Source organism: Ptychodera flava, chromosome 9 (genome assembly GCF_041260155.1).
Source record: "Ptychodera flava strain L36383 chromosome 9, AS_Pfla_20210202, whole genome shotgun sequence".
NCBI classification, from domain to species: domain Eukaryota; kingdom Metazoa; phylum Hemichordata; class Enteropneusta; family Ptychoderidae; genus Ptychodera; species Ptychodera flava.
Window position 1 is genome coordinate 21,099,387 of NC_091936.1, and position 20,411 is coordinate 21,119,797.

At 37.3% G+C, this 20,411-nt stretch overlaps 1 protein-coding gene and 1 long non-coding RNA gene across 2 annotated transcripts; one reads left to right on the forward strand and one right to left on the reverse strand.

Annotated features, from left to right (window-relative positions):
- Positions 1-9,688: 9,688 nt before the first annotated feature.
- Positions 9,689-17,275, reverse strand: LOC139140317 (piggyBac transposable element-derived protein 4-like). Its single transcript, XM_070709477.1, has 2 exons — positions 17,097-17,275; positions 9,689-13,850 (listed from the first exon to the last, which is right to left on the reverse strand). The coding sequence occupies exon 2, from the start codon at positions 13,841-13,843 to the stop codon at positions 12,614-12,616; it is 1,230 nt and encodes a 409-aa protein (XP_070565578.1). The 5' UTR covers positions 13,844-13,850; positions 17,097-17,275; the 3' UTR covers positions 9,689-12,613.
- Positions 17,276-17,712: 437 nt separating this feature from the next.
- On the forward strand, positions 17,713-19,374 carry LOC139140319 (uncharacterized). The gene is made up of 2 exons (XR_011553977.1): positions 17,713-17,852; positions 18,626-19,374. It is a non-coding gene; the product is annotated as an uncharacterized lncRNA (long non-coding RNA).
- Positions 19,375-20,411: the final 1,037 nt, after the last annotated feature.

A 20,411-nucleotide genomic window follows, 5' to 3' on the forward strand; every position in this document is an offset into this window, starting at 1 on the left:
GTGAAATGCCCGGCACAGTAAAGAAACCCCAGAGCTGCTTAAGAGACTCTCTAAACTTTCTGTTACAATGTTTATGCCATGTTTGAAAATACAATACCTATACGGTTATCATGACAGACAAGATTTCATTGACATCTTCTTAAAAACTGTTCTAAACTCTGCTGCATATGCACGAAGTCTCGAACGACAATTCAAATGATTACTTTCATACTAAATTCTAAAGATTCCGAAAATAGTAATGATAGGTTCATTGATAAGGAATGTTGAATTTTGGATGATTAATGGCAAAAGGATTGACAGTGGGAATTGGCTATATATTAGGTTGGATCTCAATAATCCGAATTAGTCGTAGTTATTCCTAAGATCACGACAAAATCAAGTTACATTCGGTGTATGCAAACACTTTGCCTGTGTGTCTCAGAAAGGTAGGAGGAAAGACATTATTGTGAAGCACTGTCCTGTCTATCGAGCCCATTGAATAAATAGTAATGAGACAGCAAATGATATCTGCTATTTGCTTTAAAATATACGGAGAAAGAGTCTCTTGGTGAGAGGCTGGTCTCTACCAGAGTGAGGGGTTAAGCGTCCTCTACCTCCTCAGCTATCTTTTGGCTTTTCTTCTTTCCTGTCCATTCAATGTGCAGTCGTATTCTTGGTTTTGCTCTGCTAATGCCTTATTTTTTTAATGAGCTGGTGGTGAGCTCCGGTTATCGTCAGTTCCCCTTTTGCAGATATTCTGTCGACCTTTTATAATACCCTCCGTCGGAAAATTATAAAATAGTACTTCTAACTATAAAGTAAAAATAAAATCAAACTTTTAATCGATAACATTCTAGATCAAATCACCTGCATTGAAAGGAGTAGAAAGACAACTGAAATAAGCACAACTAACTATTGTGAGTTGATCCTGAAGTTGCTTTACAACAAAGTCCAACTGTGAAACAACTTCAGAAAGTGCATGCGTCATACTACCAGAGCAACATCTTGTCTGTCTACGCATATAAGAAAGTAAATTGCAGTGAAGCATCTCCGGGCAAAAGATAGAACTTATCCCTTAAGCTTTAGCCACGTGGGTAGCTGTGGAAAGCACACCAGTAGTGAACAGGTCGAGGCAGGGGTTGTTTGAGCGACAGGGGAGAGAGTGAACCAACCCATCGCCGTTTGGAGACCTTGTTCAGGGTCGAAAAGACCCACGCCTCCGCTGGTGTATGCCTACACGGTGAAGTTTTACTGTGAAATGCCCGGCACAGTAAAGAAACCCCAGAGCTGCTTAAGAGACTCTCTAAACTTTCTGTTACAATGTTCAAGCCATGTTTCAAAATACAATACCGATACGGTTGTATGACAGACAAGATTAAATTCAGACCATCATACCCTTAAATGGCTGCGTCATTTCGACGATGTCAGCAACAACTATTATACGAAAAATATTCATGCCAAACGTTCCATGTTACTGGGCTAATGGGACAAAATTGACAATTGGAGTCATCTTCATCTCAGGTTGGAAGTTTGTTCCTAAATAAAGCTAATGCATTTTGGGCATTTCCTAATTTCACAACAAAATATAGTTAGAGTCAGTGTATGCCAACACTTTATCTGTTTGTCTCAGAAAGGTAGAAAGAAAGGTGTTATTGTGAAGCACGGTGCTGTCATACATGCACAATAAAAATGGGATGCAAGGAAGGAAATGATGTCCTTTGGTGAGAGGCTGGTCTATACCAGAGTGAGGGGTTAAGCGCCCTCTACCTCCTCAGCTGTCTTTTTCGGGTTTTTTTTTCTTTTGCTGTACATGTGTCATGCACATTTCTTTGTTTTCTTTTGTCTTTCCAACTCTGTTTTGGTCTTTCGGTGAGTTCGTTCGGGCATGGTTCCTTTTCAATATGACGACGTGTTGCTAGATGCAAATGGATCCAGTGCAAGATAAACAATCACCAGGAGGTACATTCGTACACACAGATTCTCCTGTTTTGGTAAGCTGTGCCCATGTTCTGAGGTGTATTTGCTAGTTTGGAGCTCTGATTTTCGTATAATCTCCATTTTCAGATCTAGTATTCATTTCTTAAATTTTGATATAAAGTGGCTCTGAGCTTTAATAGTGTTGTGGGTGTTAACAGGGCACTACCAATGAGAATATCCATGATGATGTGTCTGGGTGTTACATTCCCCATCAATGCCGACTTTCTTACAGTACAATAATCGGCACAAAAAGACACCCTAGAGCTGCATTCAGGACGCCCAAAAATGGTCTTGCGTCATTTTATATACCATAAAACATTAGGAACCGGCCCATGGCCAAAGTAATGATTGACGGCATTACATCACATATCACATAGAATTCTTAACGACATCATTTCCAAGGAAGATATAGGTCCTTTAGATACAGCGGATGATATTGAACTGCAAGAAGGATAAGCAAGCACAGTGACTGGAATTAATCATGGAGGACGAAGGTTAAGCAGGGACGACAAGGATTTAGCTCTAATAATCCAATGTCTTGTAAAGAGGGCAAGGTTTGTCTATGAAGACGTGGCATAACAAATTTTGTGATATGGTGTTAAGATTTGGAAAGTACTTGGTAAGTATCTTATATTTGCAATATTCTTTAGTTCGCGGAAGTGATTTATCAATTTACAAATAAACAACATAATAAGATATGCCCTCTTCTTTGTTCGACACATTACAGCTCGGCAAAGAGATGTGTTAAAAGGTCTTCAGTTAGGTGGACACCACTGCTTGCTGAGGTGACGGACGAAGTAAGTGAAGGAGGCTCAACATATAATGGAATGCTTTTTTTTAAGTGTACGGAACTGGTATCTGATGGTCCGGCCAACTCAGTTTCAAAGAGAAAGCGTAGATTATCGCTGAAAATTTGCCATGATGATAATAATGATGCTTATGAAAATTGAAGAGGATGAAGATGCCAGCAACAGGGAATAAGAAAACGTCATTTGCTAATGGAATCAATCTTTTATGCGATGTGAACTCTGAACATTTCTAATCAGCAGACCACAACCACTTGGAAGAATGTGGTGAGTACAAAGAATATATGTGTAAACTTTGTTTTTGCAAAAATTCATACTTTTGCAAAATACAAAGATATAATTTTCTAAAAGTAATCCTGTCCGTCCTGCAAATAGTAAAACATCTGTAAAGAAACTATTTCCGGGTAAATAGTCCAGTCAATCTACGAGATTTTGGCACCTAACCCACCACAAATTGCAACAGAATTTTTTTCTTCAGAATGCATTTCAGAGAGGTACCCTGAACAACATATTAAAAGTTTACTCGAATCCACCTTGGGGAAATATGTCTAATTTGCATAAATCAAATATGGCTGCCAGCCATCCGACAAAATAGCATAATGACCATATATCACATATTAAACAAGCTATTTCAGTGATTTCGAAGTCTGACACTAGCTATTTGGCTCAGAGAATCATTTTGGAGGTATAATGTTTCATATAGGCATTTCATTAATTTGCATAATTCCAATATGGCGGCCAACATTCCTACAAAAGACATTTTCGGTCATATACGACATATTAAACAAGCTCTTTCAGTAATTTTAAAGTTAAAAGTACATTTCTTAGGCATGGACAAACGTTTTTCGAGATGCAATGATTTGCATAGGTAATTTGTTAATTTGCATAAATCCAATATGGTGGCCAACATACCTACAAAAGACATTTCTGTCATATACCACGTATTAACCGTTTGGGCACCACGGTCCATTTTTGTCATCTTTATAAAATGTACCACAGTCATTTTTTCTGCTTTTTGCCAATATTTTGATAAAAAATGTAGCTAATGAAAAATGATATCCATTCGGTCAAAAATTATGAAAAAACGTACAGAAAAGTTCGCAGAAATTGGTAAAATATTGCATTAAAATTTTGGTGTGAAAAATTACGGCAGTCAAAGGGTTAAACAAGCCATTTCTGTGATTTCAAATTAAAAGTATATTTCTTTGGCATGGACAAACAATTTTCGAGATGCAATGATTTGCATACTTAGGTATTTCATTAATTTGCATAAATCCAATAGGGATGCCAACATACATACAAAAGACATTTTCTGTCATATACCACGTATTAACCCTTTGGGCGCCAAAGTCTATTATTGTCAACTTTATAAAATGTATTACAGTCAATTTTTCTGCTTTTTGCCAAAATTTTGATAAAAAACTGTAGCTGCCGGAAAATGATGTCCATTTGGTCAAAATTTATGAAAAATCGTTCAGAAAAGTTCACAGAAATTGGTAAAATATTGCATTAAAATTTTTGTGTAAATAATTAAAGCAGTCAAAGGTTTAAACAAGCTATTTCTGTGATTTCAAAGTTAAAAGTATATTTTTAGGCATGGACAAATGATTTTTGAGGTGCAATGATTTGCCTTGGCACTTCGTTAATTTGCACAAATCCAATAGAGCGGCCAATATACCTACAAAAGACATTTTCTGTCATATATCATGTATTGAAAAATCTATTTCAGCCATTTTGAAGTTTAAATATATTTCTTGAGCATGAAGAAACACCTTTTGCGGTTCAATGTTTTTAAAAGACACTTTGATAAGTTTCAGAAATTAAATATGGCTGCCAAATTAATGACCAAATAGCTTCTTATATAAATAAGGTTCTGTAGAGTTTTTAGCAACCGGAATATCAAGAAAAAACTGTTAAGAGGGCATTGCACCCAATGCAGCGTATTTTGCTCACTTTTTTTGCAAATATTCATCCAATTTGATTAATTTGTTAACCCAAGATTAAAAATTGGTTAGGATTACCTTTTAGCTTGGCAAGCAGTCGTAAGTTGCATGATATAGAAGGGGTAATTTATGCAAATTTATGCAAATCACCCGATTTTCTGCTTCCCTTTTATCCGAATTTCAAGATTTGCTAAGAATATAACTCTAGTCTGGCTGGGTCAAATTTTCTAAAATTTTCACATTGTTTTTTAAATGCTATATAACAAAACAACTATTTTGTTTTGCAATAAAATTCTGATGCAAAAAATTTCAGACTCTTAAAAACTTGATCAACACGTAAACTCACGAAAAATTGGAAATTGCATGCTTAGGAAAGGCTTAAAATTAATTCAAACAACTCATCAGCCCCACAGAATCCAACTGTTACACGATACAAACATGTACATCTGGAAAAATGACACTTGGAAAAATGACTCAAGATGTATTTGTTTGTATTGTGTAATAGTTGGATTCTGTTTTTGGATTAATTGTAAGCCTTTGCTAAAGCATGCAGTTTCAGATTTTTTTGAGTTTGTGTGTCCATAAAGTTTTTATGAATCTGACATTGTTTGCAATAGTGCTAAGTTTCAATTTGTGTGTATTATGGCATTTTTTATTTTGGTCATATCATTTTTTCTGTATTTTAGCTTTGTTGTGTTTATTGTATTTTTGCTGTTATGTGTGATGACTTCTTGCCTGTCATCTAGGGGATCTTATAAAGATGCACCCATCCATAAGAAGGGGGTTCAGTCTAAATTAAAAACAAAAGATTTTGAACACGTCTTTGTTTTACCAGTAAACATTACAGATTACATGTTTAGATACTGTACAGTGTTAAACACCCATACAAATTACGAAAATGCCTTACACAGATGAATCCAATGTTATATTCAGAAAGAGAATATATTATTCAGAAGACTAACAATCATTAACAGTCGAATGCATTTCAGAGAGGTACCCTGAACAACATATTAAAAGTTTACTTGAATCCACCTTGGGGAAATATGTCTAATTTGCATAAATCAAATATGGCTGCCAGCCATCCGACAAAATAACACAAATTAACAAATTAACAGAAAAATTAAAATTTTAAAAATACTGCAATTATACAGTGTCGCTCAATTTTGATCAGAATTGGTACATACCAAAGATCAACAATAAGTTTGTTTTCTATCTGTTCAGTGCAGGAAAACTCTACGTTGATGTATTGACAATGATTTCTGCACAACCAGAAAAACAACAAGGAATATTTAAACCAGAAAAACAAGAATGACAAAAGAAAATAACGTCTGAAACTTTAGGTACTGGAGGTCAACTTTAGCAACATGCATAGAAGAGAATCTTTCAACCATGGATGTACAAAAATAGACATCCATGGTTTGAGCACAGGCCTGGTTTGAGCAGGTCTGTTAATATGTCACAGTTCATTAACAATCACGGGAAATGACTAATAAGCTGTTTCAGTTAATGCCACCACTCCCGCACATAATAGGTACCCTGCATACAAATAGGTTGAAGGTCAAAAACCTCTTACTCAGATGTGTGCGCTGTTTCAGTTATTGCCACCACTCCTGCACATTTGCAGGATTTCCCCCTTTTCTTACCTCGTTTGCATATTTTTGACACTGAAACAACGTCACAACTCAACCCCTGCATCTACCTGTACACCAAATACTGAGATGGTAGCTTTGGCGGTATGGGAGCCTTTGCGTGTGACGGACATACATCCGCACATACATACCTACATACATACAGACATACAGATGCCATTGACTCACCATATAAGCTCTTTTTGGTATTTATATCAATACCACATATGAGCTAAAATGAATGTCGAAGGACTTAACAGTTTCTTCTTGATAGTTTCCTAGTGCTAAATACTATACCAAACCCTTATTTATATTATAAGCTATTAAGCTATGGGGCATTAATATGGCAGCCATATTTAATTTATGCAAATTATCAAAGGTTCTTTGTAAAAATTGAACCACTTAAAGTGTTTCTTCATACCCAAGAAAAATATTAAAAGTTTAAAATCACTGAAATAACTTGTTTAATACGTGGTATATGACCGGAAATGTCTTTTGTAGGAATGTTGGCCGCCATATTGGAATTATGCAATTAATGAAGAGCCTATATGAAACATTATACCTCCAAATGATTCCCTGGGCCAAATAACTAGTGTCAGACTTTGAAATCACTGGAATAGCTTGTTTAACATGTGATATATGGCCAATTATGTTATTTTGTCGGATGGTTGGCCGCCATATTTGATTTATGTAAATTAGTCATATTTCCCCAAGGTGGATTCGAGTAAACTTTTAATATGTTGTTCTGGGTACCTCTCTGAAATGCATTCTGAAGAAAAAAATTCTGTTGCAATTTGTGGTGGGTCTAACCCTATTTTGACTGGACTAAAAATTAATCATGAAGACTGTGACATAAATGGGTCCCTTTAAGCTAAGCCGCGTGGGTAGCTGTGGAAAGTGCACTTGCAGTGAACATGTCCTAGGTGAAGATTTGGCTGTTGAACTGCCCCATCGACGCCGATCAATCGCTGCTTGAAGACTTTGTTCAGGGTAATACGCATTTGTATGAGTACTCAGTGAAGTTTTACTGTGAAATGCCCGGCACAGTAAAGAAACCCCAGAGCTGTTTGGAGGACTCGCTCAAATTTTCATTCATGATTGTCGTAATATAATAAAATACTGCAATTGACACGTGTAAAAGCTCATGACTGACAGTGTTACATCAAACGATATAACATCAGTTATATTGAAAAAAGACGGTGTGGATAAAGTACCACCACATTTTAAATTCAAGCCTGATCTATAGTATCCTTCAGCTATACAAAGATCAAACACAGAAATGTATAGATCACTAAAGATGTACTAAACATTGCAGGTTACAGTACTAAACATTGCAGGTTATCTCTCCTGTGCGGATCATAATATGGCCTGTCTGTTTCTCTCAGTCACAACTTTTCTTGATTTAACTCACAGTACAAGTTTGGATGATTGTGTTGCCGAATTTCCCTGGATTTGTCACTTTTGATCAATCTTGACGGGTGTAGCATGCTAGCAGGGTACACTTACCCATTCCGGACACCTGGTACCACCACTTAGCAGTGGTTCAAGATGACCTGATTTTATTGTCATTTTCTCCTTGCTTCCTGATTCTGCTAAAATATTGACCTTCAATGATATTGATCACTGGGCAAGTATGATGTCCTATTGCCATGCCAGCTAGATATGTCTACTGGTGAATTTGAAGTCTGTCTGGTTATCCATTCAGTGTGTATTATAAAGTGCAAAATTTTTTTATCAAATGGTGAGTGACAGTATTCCTAGCTTTCTCTTGCAACAATGGATTGGTTGCTTTGCCAACTTACACTAAATTTGTCACTCTGGGCCAATCTTGACAGGTGAAGCATGCTGGCAGGGTAAGCTTACCTTCCGGACACCTGGTATGGCCACTAACCAGTAGTTCAAAACTCTTATTGTCAGTTTTCTTTGTGCCACGAACCTGGTTAATTAACTTATAGTACTGATTTCGTCGACCAGTTTTGATGTCTTTTTGTCAGTGGAGATAAAAGGAGATAAAAAGAAGCACTTGTATAATATGACAAAACTAATAGAATGGCCTGTAAATTGAAATACCTCCAATTTTACGAAACCAAATACTAATGATTGTATATTATTCCTGTAGCTAAACATTGCAATTGTAGAAAAATCAGATAGGACATGAATCATTCTACCTGTCAAATATCTTGTCTGTCTATAAGAAATTAAATTGCAGTGAAGCATCTCCGGGCAAAAGATAGAACTTATCCCTTAAGCTTTAGCCACGTGGGTAGCTGTGGAAAGCACACCAGTAGTGAACAGGTCGAGGCAGGGGTTGTTTGAGCGACAGGGGAGAGAGTGAACCAACCCATCGCCGTTTGGAGACCTTGTTCAGGGTCGAAAAGACCCACGCCTCCGCTGGTGTATGCCTACACGGTGAAGTTTTACTGTGAAATGCCCGGCACAGTAAAGAAACCCCAGAGCTGTTTGGAGGACTCTCAAAATTCTCCTCCCATCATGACTTTAACAAATTGGAATATAAAATACTGCAAATGGTGTGCACAAGAAATTTCGACTGACAGTATTACGTCAAATGAACTGCTTTGTTGAGACCCTTATGTAACACAGAAGATAAAGGACTGGTCCTCTAGATCCAGCCGATGGTATTGACTGAAAGAAGGATAAACTATCACAGTTACGGGAATTACTCTTTAAACATGTGACAATGTGGGACAACAAGGATTTACCTGAAGAAATTGCATGACTTGTAAATAAAGTCAAGGATTGTTAATAAAGTGGCATGGTGTTCAGAATAGACAGCGACTGGGTAAGTACCCTATATTTTCAACGTTCTTCGAAACCGTGCAAGTGGTTTTTCCAATTCACGAATAATTCACAGTATAAGCTGGTGTGCTATGACAGATAGAGAAAGTAACAAAATGATGATATCATGAAACATTAGAAAATAATTTACCTGTACAACATATTGAATTCAAAAAGGGGCATACATTAACCCTTAAGGGGCTGCATTATCTAGTGTTATGTAATACCCAGCCACTGCATTATTTTAAGGCAGGTAAACAATTTGTGCATGTTACCTTTTCAACCCATAGGAATTTTTTATTCCTGAATAAAATGTGGCAAACCCTATATGATTCATGATCCTTATAAAATATCCTATCTGATTATGGTAGTTATGATATCATATTTATACAAATTTAGCAGAAATTTGGGGTAAAATCTCAGGATTTCGGTCAAAAATTAAAATTTTTCAAAATAAACCTGAAAATTCCCAAAATTTACATGTAGATGCGGAGTGGATGTTGCTGTGGTGGTTGAAATGAGAGTTAAACATTACATTGACACAAAATGACCAAAAATATTGAAATTTTAGAACTCATTTGCATATTTATTGCATATAAGTATGCAACTGAAATCTACTCTATCTGTGAAAATACAGACAACTTTCTTCTGCAAATGACACATTTGTTTCAAATAAAATAAGTAAATCATCGAATATTCCTTTGAGAAAATTTAATATACGATGTTATGAGACTACTCTGACATCACTTTGTTACAAAATTGGATGTAAATTTGGGGTAGAAAATGCCCTTTTCGGTCAAAAAAATAAAATTTTACAGAAAAATTGATTACATTGAAAAGAAAACCAGAAATGGGGATGGAATAGTATTGTGGATCGCAGAGAGTATACTGGTACTTCACTCAAAGTGTGTGTGTAATTATAAAATGTGAAATTTACCAAAAAAGGTATAAAATACAGAACTAATTTGCATATCAATTACACAACCATACCACAGAATTGTACTTTCTGTTACAACTTGGACAGCTTTGCTCTGCAAATGACACATCTCTATCTCAATGAATACTGCAAAGTATGAACTATTTCTCCACATAGATGAAAAATTACTAATTTAGACCTATTTTGAGATCACAATATTACAAAAATGGACAGATATTTGGGGTAAAAAGACGGATTTTTGGTAAAAAACAAGAAATTTCACACAGAATTTCAGGTAAGTTCAAAAAAAACCAGAAAAGTAAGATTGAAAGGCTATTTTTGTTTCCAGAGAGCATACTGCACTAAAAATGTGTATAAACTGTCAAAATACACCAAAAAGCCATAAAATACAGAACTAATTTGCATATCAATTACATACCATTCGTACCACTGAATTGTACTTTTCCTGTTACAACGTGGACAGCTTTGCTCTGCAAATTACACATCTCTATCTCAGAGAATATCGCAAAGTATGAATTATTTCTCCACGTATATGAAATATTACTAATTTAGACCTGTTTTGAGATCATAATATTACAAAAATGGACAGATATTTGGGGTAAAAAGACGGATTTTTGGTAAAAAACAAGAAATTTCACACAGAATTTCAGGTAAGTTCAAAAAAACCAGAAAAGTAAGATTGAATGGCTATTTTTGTTTCCAGAGAGCATACTACACTAAAAATGTGTGTAAACTGTCAAAATACACCAAAAAGCCATAAAATACAGAACTAATTTGCATATCAATTACCATTCGTACCACTGAATTGTACTTTTCCTGTTACAATGTGGACAGCTTTGCTCTGCAAATTACACATCTCTATCTCAGAGAATATCGCAAAGTATGAATTATTTCTCCACGTATATGAAATATTACTAATTTAGACCTGTTTTGAGATTACAATTTTACTAAAATGGACAGATATTTGGGGTAAAAAGAGGTTTTTTTGTAAAAAAACAAATTTCCCAGAAAAATTTCAGGTAAGTTCATAAAAACCAGAAAAGTAAAATGGAATGGCTATTTTTGTTTCCAGAGAGCATACTGCACTAAAAAATGTGTGTAATGTAAAAATATACCAAAAAGGATAGAAAATCAAGTTTTTGGTCAAAACAATATTTTCAGAATGAAAACCTAATGAAGGAAACTGTACACTGGGTAACACTCACATGTATATTGACTGATGTCGTAACTCAACTCAAGTCACAATTCTTTCAAAACTTGTGTAGACTGCCTCCAAAATATAATTTTTATGATCTTATCTACATATTTATGATGTCATTATAATGTGAGTCAAGCAATTGACACTCTTTACCACCTTCACAACTGATCAGATTACTAAGTGTACAATGACATACTGGTTTCTGTTGAAAATAAAATATACTTTCACATGACTTATATCAAAATACTCTCTCCAATATACATAAATAGTATTCACAACATTTACAAAAAAGACTGAAAATTGGAGTGCAAAAAGGGGTTTGTGGTCAAAAAGTCAATATTTACAGACACAATAGTTCCAGTTTTGCACCCAATTTACGCATACTGTATATGTGGAGCCCACACCTCAGCCTAGAGATTGCTGAAAAAAGGTAGATATCATACATCTTGATGTCATCATCGCAGACTCAAACTGGTAAGCTTGTGTATGTACATGCACTTTGGAGCTGGATAACTAATTTATATTGCTATGACAAACAATGCATGCAATCATGAATTCACTCTTTACATGTAGCATGGATTATTTTGTACATCTTTCCATGAAGATTGTCATGTAGTAACTTGGAAAATGAAGTAACAATAAAGTTTTACAAAAAATATACACACATGAAACTGGATGATCTACATGAGTGTCATGGCCTGGATTCTTGATATCAAATTCTAACCTTATTTTGTAAACCACACACACATATACTGCACAGCTGTCAGGTTGAAATTTTACACGAGGTGTAAATTGAATAACAGACTGACCAGTAAAGATACCATCCTTGTTTTGAAACCTATCATGAAGGTTGAAGTTTTACACGAGGTGTAAATTGAATAACAAACTGACCAGTAAAGATACCATCCATGTTTTGAAATCTATCATGAAGGTTGAAATTTTACACAAAGTGTAAATTGAATAACAAACTGACCAGTAAAGATACCATCCATGTTTTGAAATCTATCATGAAGTTTGAAAATTTACATGAGGTGTAAATTGAATAACTAACTGACCAGTAAAGATACCATCCATGTTTTGAAATCTATCATGAAGGTTGAAATTTTACACAAAGTGTAAATTGAATAACAAACTGACCAGAAAAGATGCAATCCATATTTTGAAGTCCATCATAAAAGTTTAAATTTCACTCAAGGTGTAAATTGAATAACAAACAGACCAGTAAAAATACTTCTGATGTTTCCAAAAATCTTACAAATATATTTTTTTGATTCAAGTGAACACAACTTTATATCCACATAAACATACATACATACACAAACACACACACAGTGTCCTAGCGAGAAAATTTATGCAGCTGGGTTGACATCTTCATAGTTGCGACGAGAATGATAGATTTCAAAACATGGATGGACACACAGCGCAACTTCACACTTCCTACACCACAGACGGGTTTCTGGTGGACGTTTTCCATCTTCATGCTTTCTGTAGTAGTCACGGTGAACTACACACTGGCGGAGAGGGTGTTGCTTCTTGCAGCCAGGTCTGGGTGGAATAGGCGATGGAAAATGCCGTTCATCCAGGCGTCTTAGTGGTTGACCAACAGATCGTCTTCCCTTGGGGGCAGGGGTCGGAGCATCAGTGGCTGTAGCAACAAGTTCCTGGATGATCTGAAGTCGGAACTTGGAATGCTTCATCTTCCTATCATCTCCATACTTTTGATAGATGATATATGCATTGGTAATTGCCAATGCCAAGAGGTGGAAGAAGAGCTTCACATACCACTTTGCTCGCCGCCTGTGCATAGAGTAAGATCTCACCATTTGATCAGCCTGGTCTGTTCCACCCATGTGTTTGTTGTAGTCAACAACTGCTGAAGGCTTCACCACCAGGTCACCGGTCTTTGACATACTAAGACGCCACTTTGGTCTGTCAGCTGTGGATATCATGGTGACTTCGCGTTTATCTTGCCACTTCACCACAGCTACACCGTCACGACACCTGTACACAGCCTTTCCTCTCTTGACTTTCTGCTTGAGAGCAGATGGCATTTCGCTCCTGTTGGACCTTACGGTGCCAACTACGATGGTATCCTCGCTTTTGAGAGTAGCAGAAAGTTCAGGACTGTTATAGTAGTTGTCCATGTACACTTTGTGGCCTTGGTTCAGGAATCCTCCCTTTCGCATCAAACCCATCACTACGTTGTAAGTGTGGCCTTTCAGAGCTTCGTCGTCATCGCCGTCTTGATTGGGGTCATACTCGCCTCCGGTGTAGATGTCAAACACGGAAGTGTAACCACTCGACGACTCGTTGATTTGGTATGCTTTCAGGCCAAAGCGATCGGGTTTATTAGGGATGTATTGACGAAAGGAGATGTTGCCCCTCCATGGAACCATGCCTTCATCTAAACTGAGATGTTGCTCGGGTTTGTACACGGAGCGAAAACGGGCTGTGACGGCATCGAAAAACGGTCGGATCTTGAACAATGGGTCATACCCCTGGTTCCCGCGACGAACGTAGTTGTTGTTATCGTTGATGTGAAAGAACGTAAGAATCAACTTGAAACGGTCTCGCGGCATCAGATTTCTGAAAAAAGGAGTGTCTATGATGGAATTGACACTCCAATAATCATCGATATCTGGCTTGTGGACCAGTGACATCGCAACCGACACAGTTACGAGTGGAGTGATACGTACCGGCCGCCGCGTACTATGCATATAATAATTGGAAGTTGGGAACGGAATGGCCGTTTTACGCACCCCTTGCCGAGTTTGGAGGCCGATTTCCCTCACAATAAGCCTCAACTATATACTAAACCAGCATCGATGGCCTCCAATACATCTTAGAATTCATACCTACAAGCCTCTTTGCGTCAAAAACGACCTTCTGTCCGTTTTTGGGTGCGATTTCCGTGTTTTTTGACGTGATAGAACACTTCATTCTACAGCTGTGGGCGGGGTCAGACCAGCCGCGCTGTGATTGGCTAATTTTTTTCTGATCGACCCCATGATGACCTCTCTTGTTTTGATCGCTCGTTTGAGGCATATACGGCCGGTGGTTTCAATCGGGTTCGAACTCATATAGGAAATGAAAGCTACTTCACATCTGCTCTACCAAAGTTGTTTTATATTACGATATGGTGAATAACAGGATCATTGTAGTTATTTTGTTTGGAATAAACGGCGAGACACTGGCGAATCGATAGTGCTATGACCCTGTATAAATATAGTAAAGGGAAAGCAATTCCACACGTACGTTACACATCGTCCGCGTCCATAGATTGGTGGTTTGCGTTTAATGTATAGTAAGGCCAAAAAAAAAAAAAATAGTTTGTTTCTCATCCTAGGCATCTTGCAAAAATGATGCGGTGACGCTGTTTTTTTTTTGCTGCTACTTTTTTTTATTCAACCATCAACAACAACGCGCTTACAACATGAGAACATAGGAATGCATGCAGAGATAAATGCACAGCAAATGACATAGTGTACAGTTCTGAATGGAATGTTACAGCACTGTGTGATGTTCAATGTTCTGTGTATTTCAGTTTTGTATATCATAAAATATTTGTGTTGCTTTGGTATGATCTGAACGGTTTAATTTGTTCTTAGTTTTGTTTTTTTAATTTTTTTTTCGTTTCCTCTTGAGATGCAAAAAAAAGGTTGGCGCGGCGGGTCTACATTGACGCGCGCGGGGATGAGAAACAAACTATTTATTTTTTTTGGCCTAATGTGTAATTTTTGTTTCACTGTCTTGTATATAGAGCCGATTTCAGGATTTTAATTCCAAGCGCGCCGTCCTCCCTGTCACAACGCTTGTCCCACTGCGAAACACACACATCCTGTGTAGAAAAAAAAAAACACCAACAAAACACTGCAGACTCACTAGAATGCTTGTACAAAACAGACAGCCGAGAGACACCGAACGAAGTTGATACATCAACACAGATGAGCGGCAACTTAACCACACAGTTGGAAGTCTCAAGTAAAAAACAGTTGGTGAAATGTACCTTCACGTCTCAGAACTCGACATCACAGTACATTCGCAGTGAGCACCGTACATGATTCAGTGTCTTCACCACACATCATAACGGGCACATCACAGAGAGTCAAATCCGCCTTCAACTCTATGTTTAAAATTTCGCCAAATTTTTCCCTGCACGGTTTAATATTGATGAAAGCGTTGCAGATTCAATTTCCTTATATGTTGACCTTTCAATTATGACATTTTGGCATCTGAAAATAGCTATGCGATAATTAATTATTCATATACACAATAGGTGAAAAACACAGTCAACAGCCAAACGATCGTTAACTTGTCATTTCATAAAAATAAGAGGGAAACTCAAAAAAAATAAAACGAAAGTTTCATCAGCTGTGTTATCTCAAACACTTTAAGAATTAAAGCGAAATGAAAAAATTAGATTAATGTTTTTGGGGTTTTTTTTTTCAGATATAGGCCTATTTTTCATTTTACAACGCGGCAAATAGGCTTGATTTCCCATAGAAAACAATGACGTATAATACACCGAACAGACTGCACACTTCTCGCCGGTGCAAATTCCTCAATTTTGAACGAATAATGATGAAATTGAATGAATAATGATGAATTTCTCCATGAAAATGTTTTATTTGCATTTTTTATTCCGATCACTGAAATATACGGACCGTTGCCGTCCATAATTTGGCGATCTTACGGCGTGTACATATGCAGAACAAGGGTCTTAAAGTGACGCATTTTAACCAGTATGCGTCTCATAAGTTGTACAGCCCAAATATCTGTCATTTTGTTGTAATATAGACCAAATTTGGGCGAATATCAACGATAAAAATTCCAGTAAATTTGAAAAAATAAAACAGAACGGAGGCGAACGGGCGCAAAGTGTCCACTGTCATCGAGCGGTGAACGTTATCGATCGATATTGTTTATTGGAAATTGATACTATGTTGTGTTGCTCACTCGCATGACCTTCCCAGCCAAAAATGGCGCAAAACTTGGCCAATGTGCGCAAAAATGTGCTGAAACATAAACACATCACAAAAACTGTAAAGAGTGTCGACGGTTCAAGAAACCAACGGATACGTTGGTACTATGGTATGTAAGTCAATATATACGGGTTATTGTGGACATATTCATGACGTGACCTGAACGCATGAGCCGATACGCCAGCAGATTTCGATCGATATTCTATCGAAAATAAATTGATACAATGTGTTCGCTGTCGTCACTAGCAACCGGCCAAAAAGTGCTCTGAGGTAAAAATATGCTTCGCAGAATATGAGACACTCGGGCATAGTTTCGCCCCGCAGTGGTTGTAGCTTTTGAGTAACGGTGTAACAGTCTTCTCGAATATGCCTATCAGCAATCCCTTTCTATAGCCTAATTTTAATGTCTCCGCTAGGTGACAAGATACCATACGTTGTGAGTTCGAACCCGATTGAAACCACCGGGCCGTGAGCGATCTAAACAAGAGAGGTCATCATGGGGTCGATCGGAAAAAAATTAGCCAATCACAGCGCGGCTGGTCTGACCCCGCCCACAGCTGTAGAATGAAAGTGTTCTATCACGTCAAAAAACACGGAAATCGCACCCAAAAACGGACAGAAGGTCGTTTTTGACGCAAAGAGGCTTGTAGGTATGAATTCTAAGATGTATTGGAGGCCATCGATGCTGGTTTAGTATATAGTTGAGGCTTATTGTGAGGGAAATCGGCCTCCAAACTCGGCGAGGGGTGCGTAAAACGGCCATTCCGTTTCCCAACTTCCAATTATTATATGCATAGTACGCGGCGGCCGGTACGTATCACTCCACTCGTAACTGTGGCAACCGACATACCGAGGAACAGTTTCATTTCATCATTGTTTACATCCTTCCACTTCCGGGCTCTTGCGCAATTGCGTGGGGCTTCAAGTTTTCACCGTTCGCCTCGATGTAAGAATTGGCGTATCTGTTCATCTCACGCACTAAATTCTCAATATCTTCGTCAGATATAAACAGCTGAAGAAAATGAAGAGGCGAAGCATTATCTGGGAGGCGAATTTTCAGGCCTGGACTGCCAGTGAACGGCGGCACGACAAAGTCCTCGGGCAGACAAATATCGCTCGACCAACCTAGCGCGACGTCATTGGCATCGTCTTCGTCACTGCTGTCGTTGACCATCATCCATTCGATGTCGTCGTTTGGAATGTCATCGAACTCAATCTCGTCGAAATGAGGGCCATCAAACTCATCTTCGGAGTCAGTATCGGCGAATATTTCGTCCCAGACAGCTTGCCACTCAGGATTTGGAAAATGGATTCGACCGTTGACCTCTTGATCTCTGACATTTCTCAAAGTTTGTTCAGCCATTGTTCATGGAATGAATATTCAGTACGACGTTCTTTGTACGTTTCCCGCCCTGGGAAATTCCCATGAAGTGACGTATACAGTTATTTGCATACATACCACACATCTTTCAATGACATACCACGATTACACCACATTTAATGATGACGTGACACACGAAATCGTCACTTTAACGTGTTTATTTTTAGACATGAGTTATTCCATCGAAAACGTGGCTGTGTAAACAAGTTGTGCTGTTACCAATAGGTAAGTTTTTGTCGACCACACGATACATTTTATGTCTGATAAATGCTGCCAAAGTGAGTTGTCAAAATAGCGAATAACAATTACTTCTGTTAGGTAAAGTCATCTTCTTTATCGAACTCAAACCAACGGGATAAAGAGATGCTGTCGAAGTTAATATAGGTTGCATTCAATGAGCATTTAGAATCAGGAGAAAGGTACCAGAATGATTATGATGACGCTTGGAAAAAACGGAAGGAATGATTATCGCAAAAGAAAGGGACCATCTCGAAAGTGAGAATGTCACAAGTAAACCTTGTCTACTGTCCATATTTAAAGATGCCACCAGAACCTTTGGAGTTGATAAGGCTTGATTGAAACAATGTGTATCTATTGTATGAGTAAAAGAAATCAATGTATAAGGCTGTTTCTCAAAAGCCAATACACTTTACGAATACAAAGATATGTAACCTATAAAAATTCCTATCCTTCCAGAAATCAAATATTACATAGACAAACTGAGCGCAGAAAACCATTTCAATATTTGATCAGTTTCATAAATTTTAACTAAAGGGATATAATCGTCATAATGAGAAGACTTTAAATGTCTGAAAATGATGCAATTAAATCGGGCACCACATGCAGAAGAGATGGAACATATCTTTCATATATTCCTTTTCTATTTCCTCGTCAAGTACACCAACCATATTATCTGAAAAATGTTGATTTTAAAAACGAATGTAGTTAGTATGTGCAAAATTACAATTGTAGTTGCTTGTCACTTATTTTGTTCGCAGATTTTACTTCACGAGTGGAATTAAGTTCAAGACCGAGACACTGAGCCTAAGAATTTCTATGACGAGGACAAGAAGGAGAGTGTGTCTTATTGACGGAGTGACGATAGCCAAAGTAGCGAGTATATAAAAATCCCACCTACCATTGTCGCAACCGAAGTAGCGAGTGTATAAAAATTATACCTACCATTAACGCAAAACAGTATTATGTCAATACATTCTTTATGGCTTGCATTTCGCAAAGCAACCTTCTTAGTTTAATGAATATTTAATATTTAAGTAATTCTAACGATGAATGATGAGTCACTCCGTAGGTGTCTGTGGAAGGAACGCTCTTTAATGATACAAAATTAAGCAAAGAAGCTGACATCAATAATGATTTTGAAGTGCGCAATTCTCTCAACTGAATGATATGGTTTTTATTATTTAGTAATTGAATGGAAAATGCCATGCATTTAAGTTTTTTCTATTCAAATCTAACATTGATGATACATGTAATCCTCTGGTACATTTTGACAACAGACACATGTCGTGCAAGTCTGTTAAAACCCTCTTTTAATTTTTAATTTACATTTCGTTGTTTCAGACGTACAGAAAAGGAGCTCCAGAGATCTTACAGGAATGGAAGGCCAATCTGTGCATTCGTATACTCAAATGCTTCAACCTTTATTCTGTATTTCCTTGGTGTGCTGGAATTCTTGATAATTCTGATAAAAGCATTACGCTAAAGCTAAAATAGCACACTAAAACAATTTATTTCTATGTTGTCTTTTCTTCTACTTTGTCTTGTTTTCCTTCCACTAGCCGTTCTTGACGACTTCTGCAAGTTTTCATGTCTTCGAATTGCCACATTTGAATGGAAAGGATGTGTGTGTGTGTGTGTGTGTGTGTAACAGTGTGCGTGGGTTTCTCATCAATGATTTCCCTAAGACCTCTACTAATAACAGTAATATGAAATATAGCATATGCTGGCTTTATTTTACCGTGACGATATGTATTACAGCTTTTGTAAAAACACGATTGAAAAAACATCGGTGTAAAAAAAGCAAGCTTGGACAATTGACTGCTTTTATATGGGCTATAAACCGTTTTTTCATTCATCGGCGACCTTTATATTTAAAGCCTCGCTCTTTTGGGACCTGTGTGTGTAAAATAAAGGAGTAGGGTAATCTTTGCCGTCAAACACAGGAATAAAAATATTAGGATCCCGAAGGCATACCTTACCATAACCTTTGAATTAATGGTTGTAATATTTACTTTCCATGGGCCGGAAAATCGACTACAAGATTAGAAGCTTTAGAATATTTTTCTGTCCCGCTTTCTCGTTAATCCATCTCTCTCTCTCTCTCTCTCTCTCTCTCTCTCTCTCTCTCTTAATGGCATTTTACTTCCTTGGTTTGATACACTCTTATACACTATACAGTGAAACAGGGACTAAAGAGTTAAACATTTCCATGATGGCCCACACATGTTGTAATGAATAAATCCTTGAGCAGAAACAGAGTTTCTTTCTCTCGGATAGAGGTTTTTAAAGAAATATTCTAGCAAGATGACGACAACAGACAAATGTTCATAAAAATGCGGCATACGGGAAAGTAGTGAATCAAAACGTTGTATTCCTTCCCTGAATTCGCTTTACTCTTTAGGTATATGACAGACATTTAGATACTCAAATTTTCTGAATACTGTGTCATTGCTAGCATACAACTCGTGTTGACGCATTTGAAGATTGTGAAGCAAATGAAGTTTTTATCGTTAGGTTTCTGTGAAAATTGAAGATTTTTTTCTG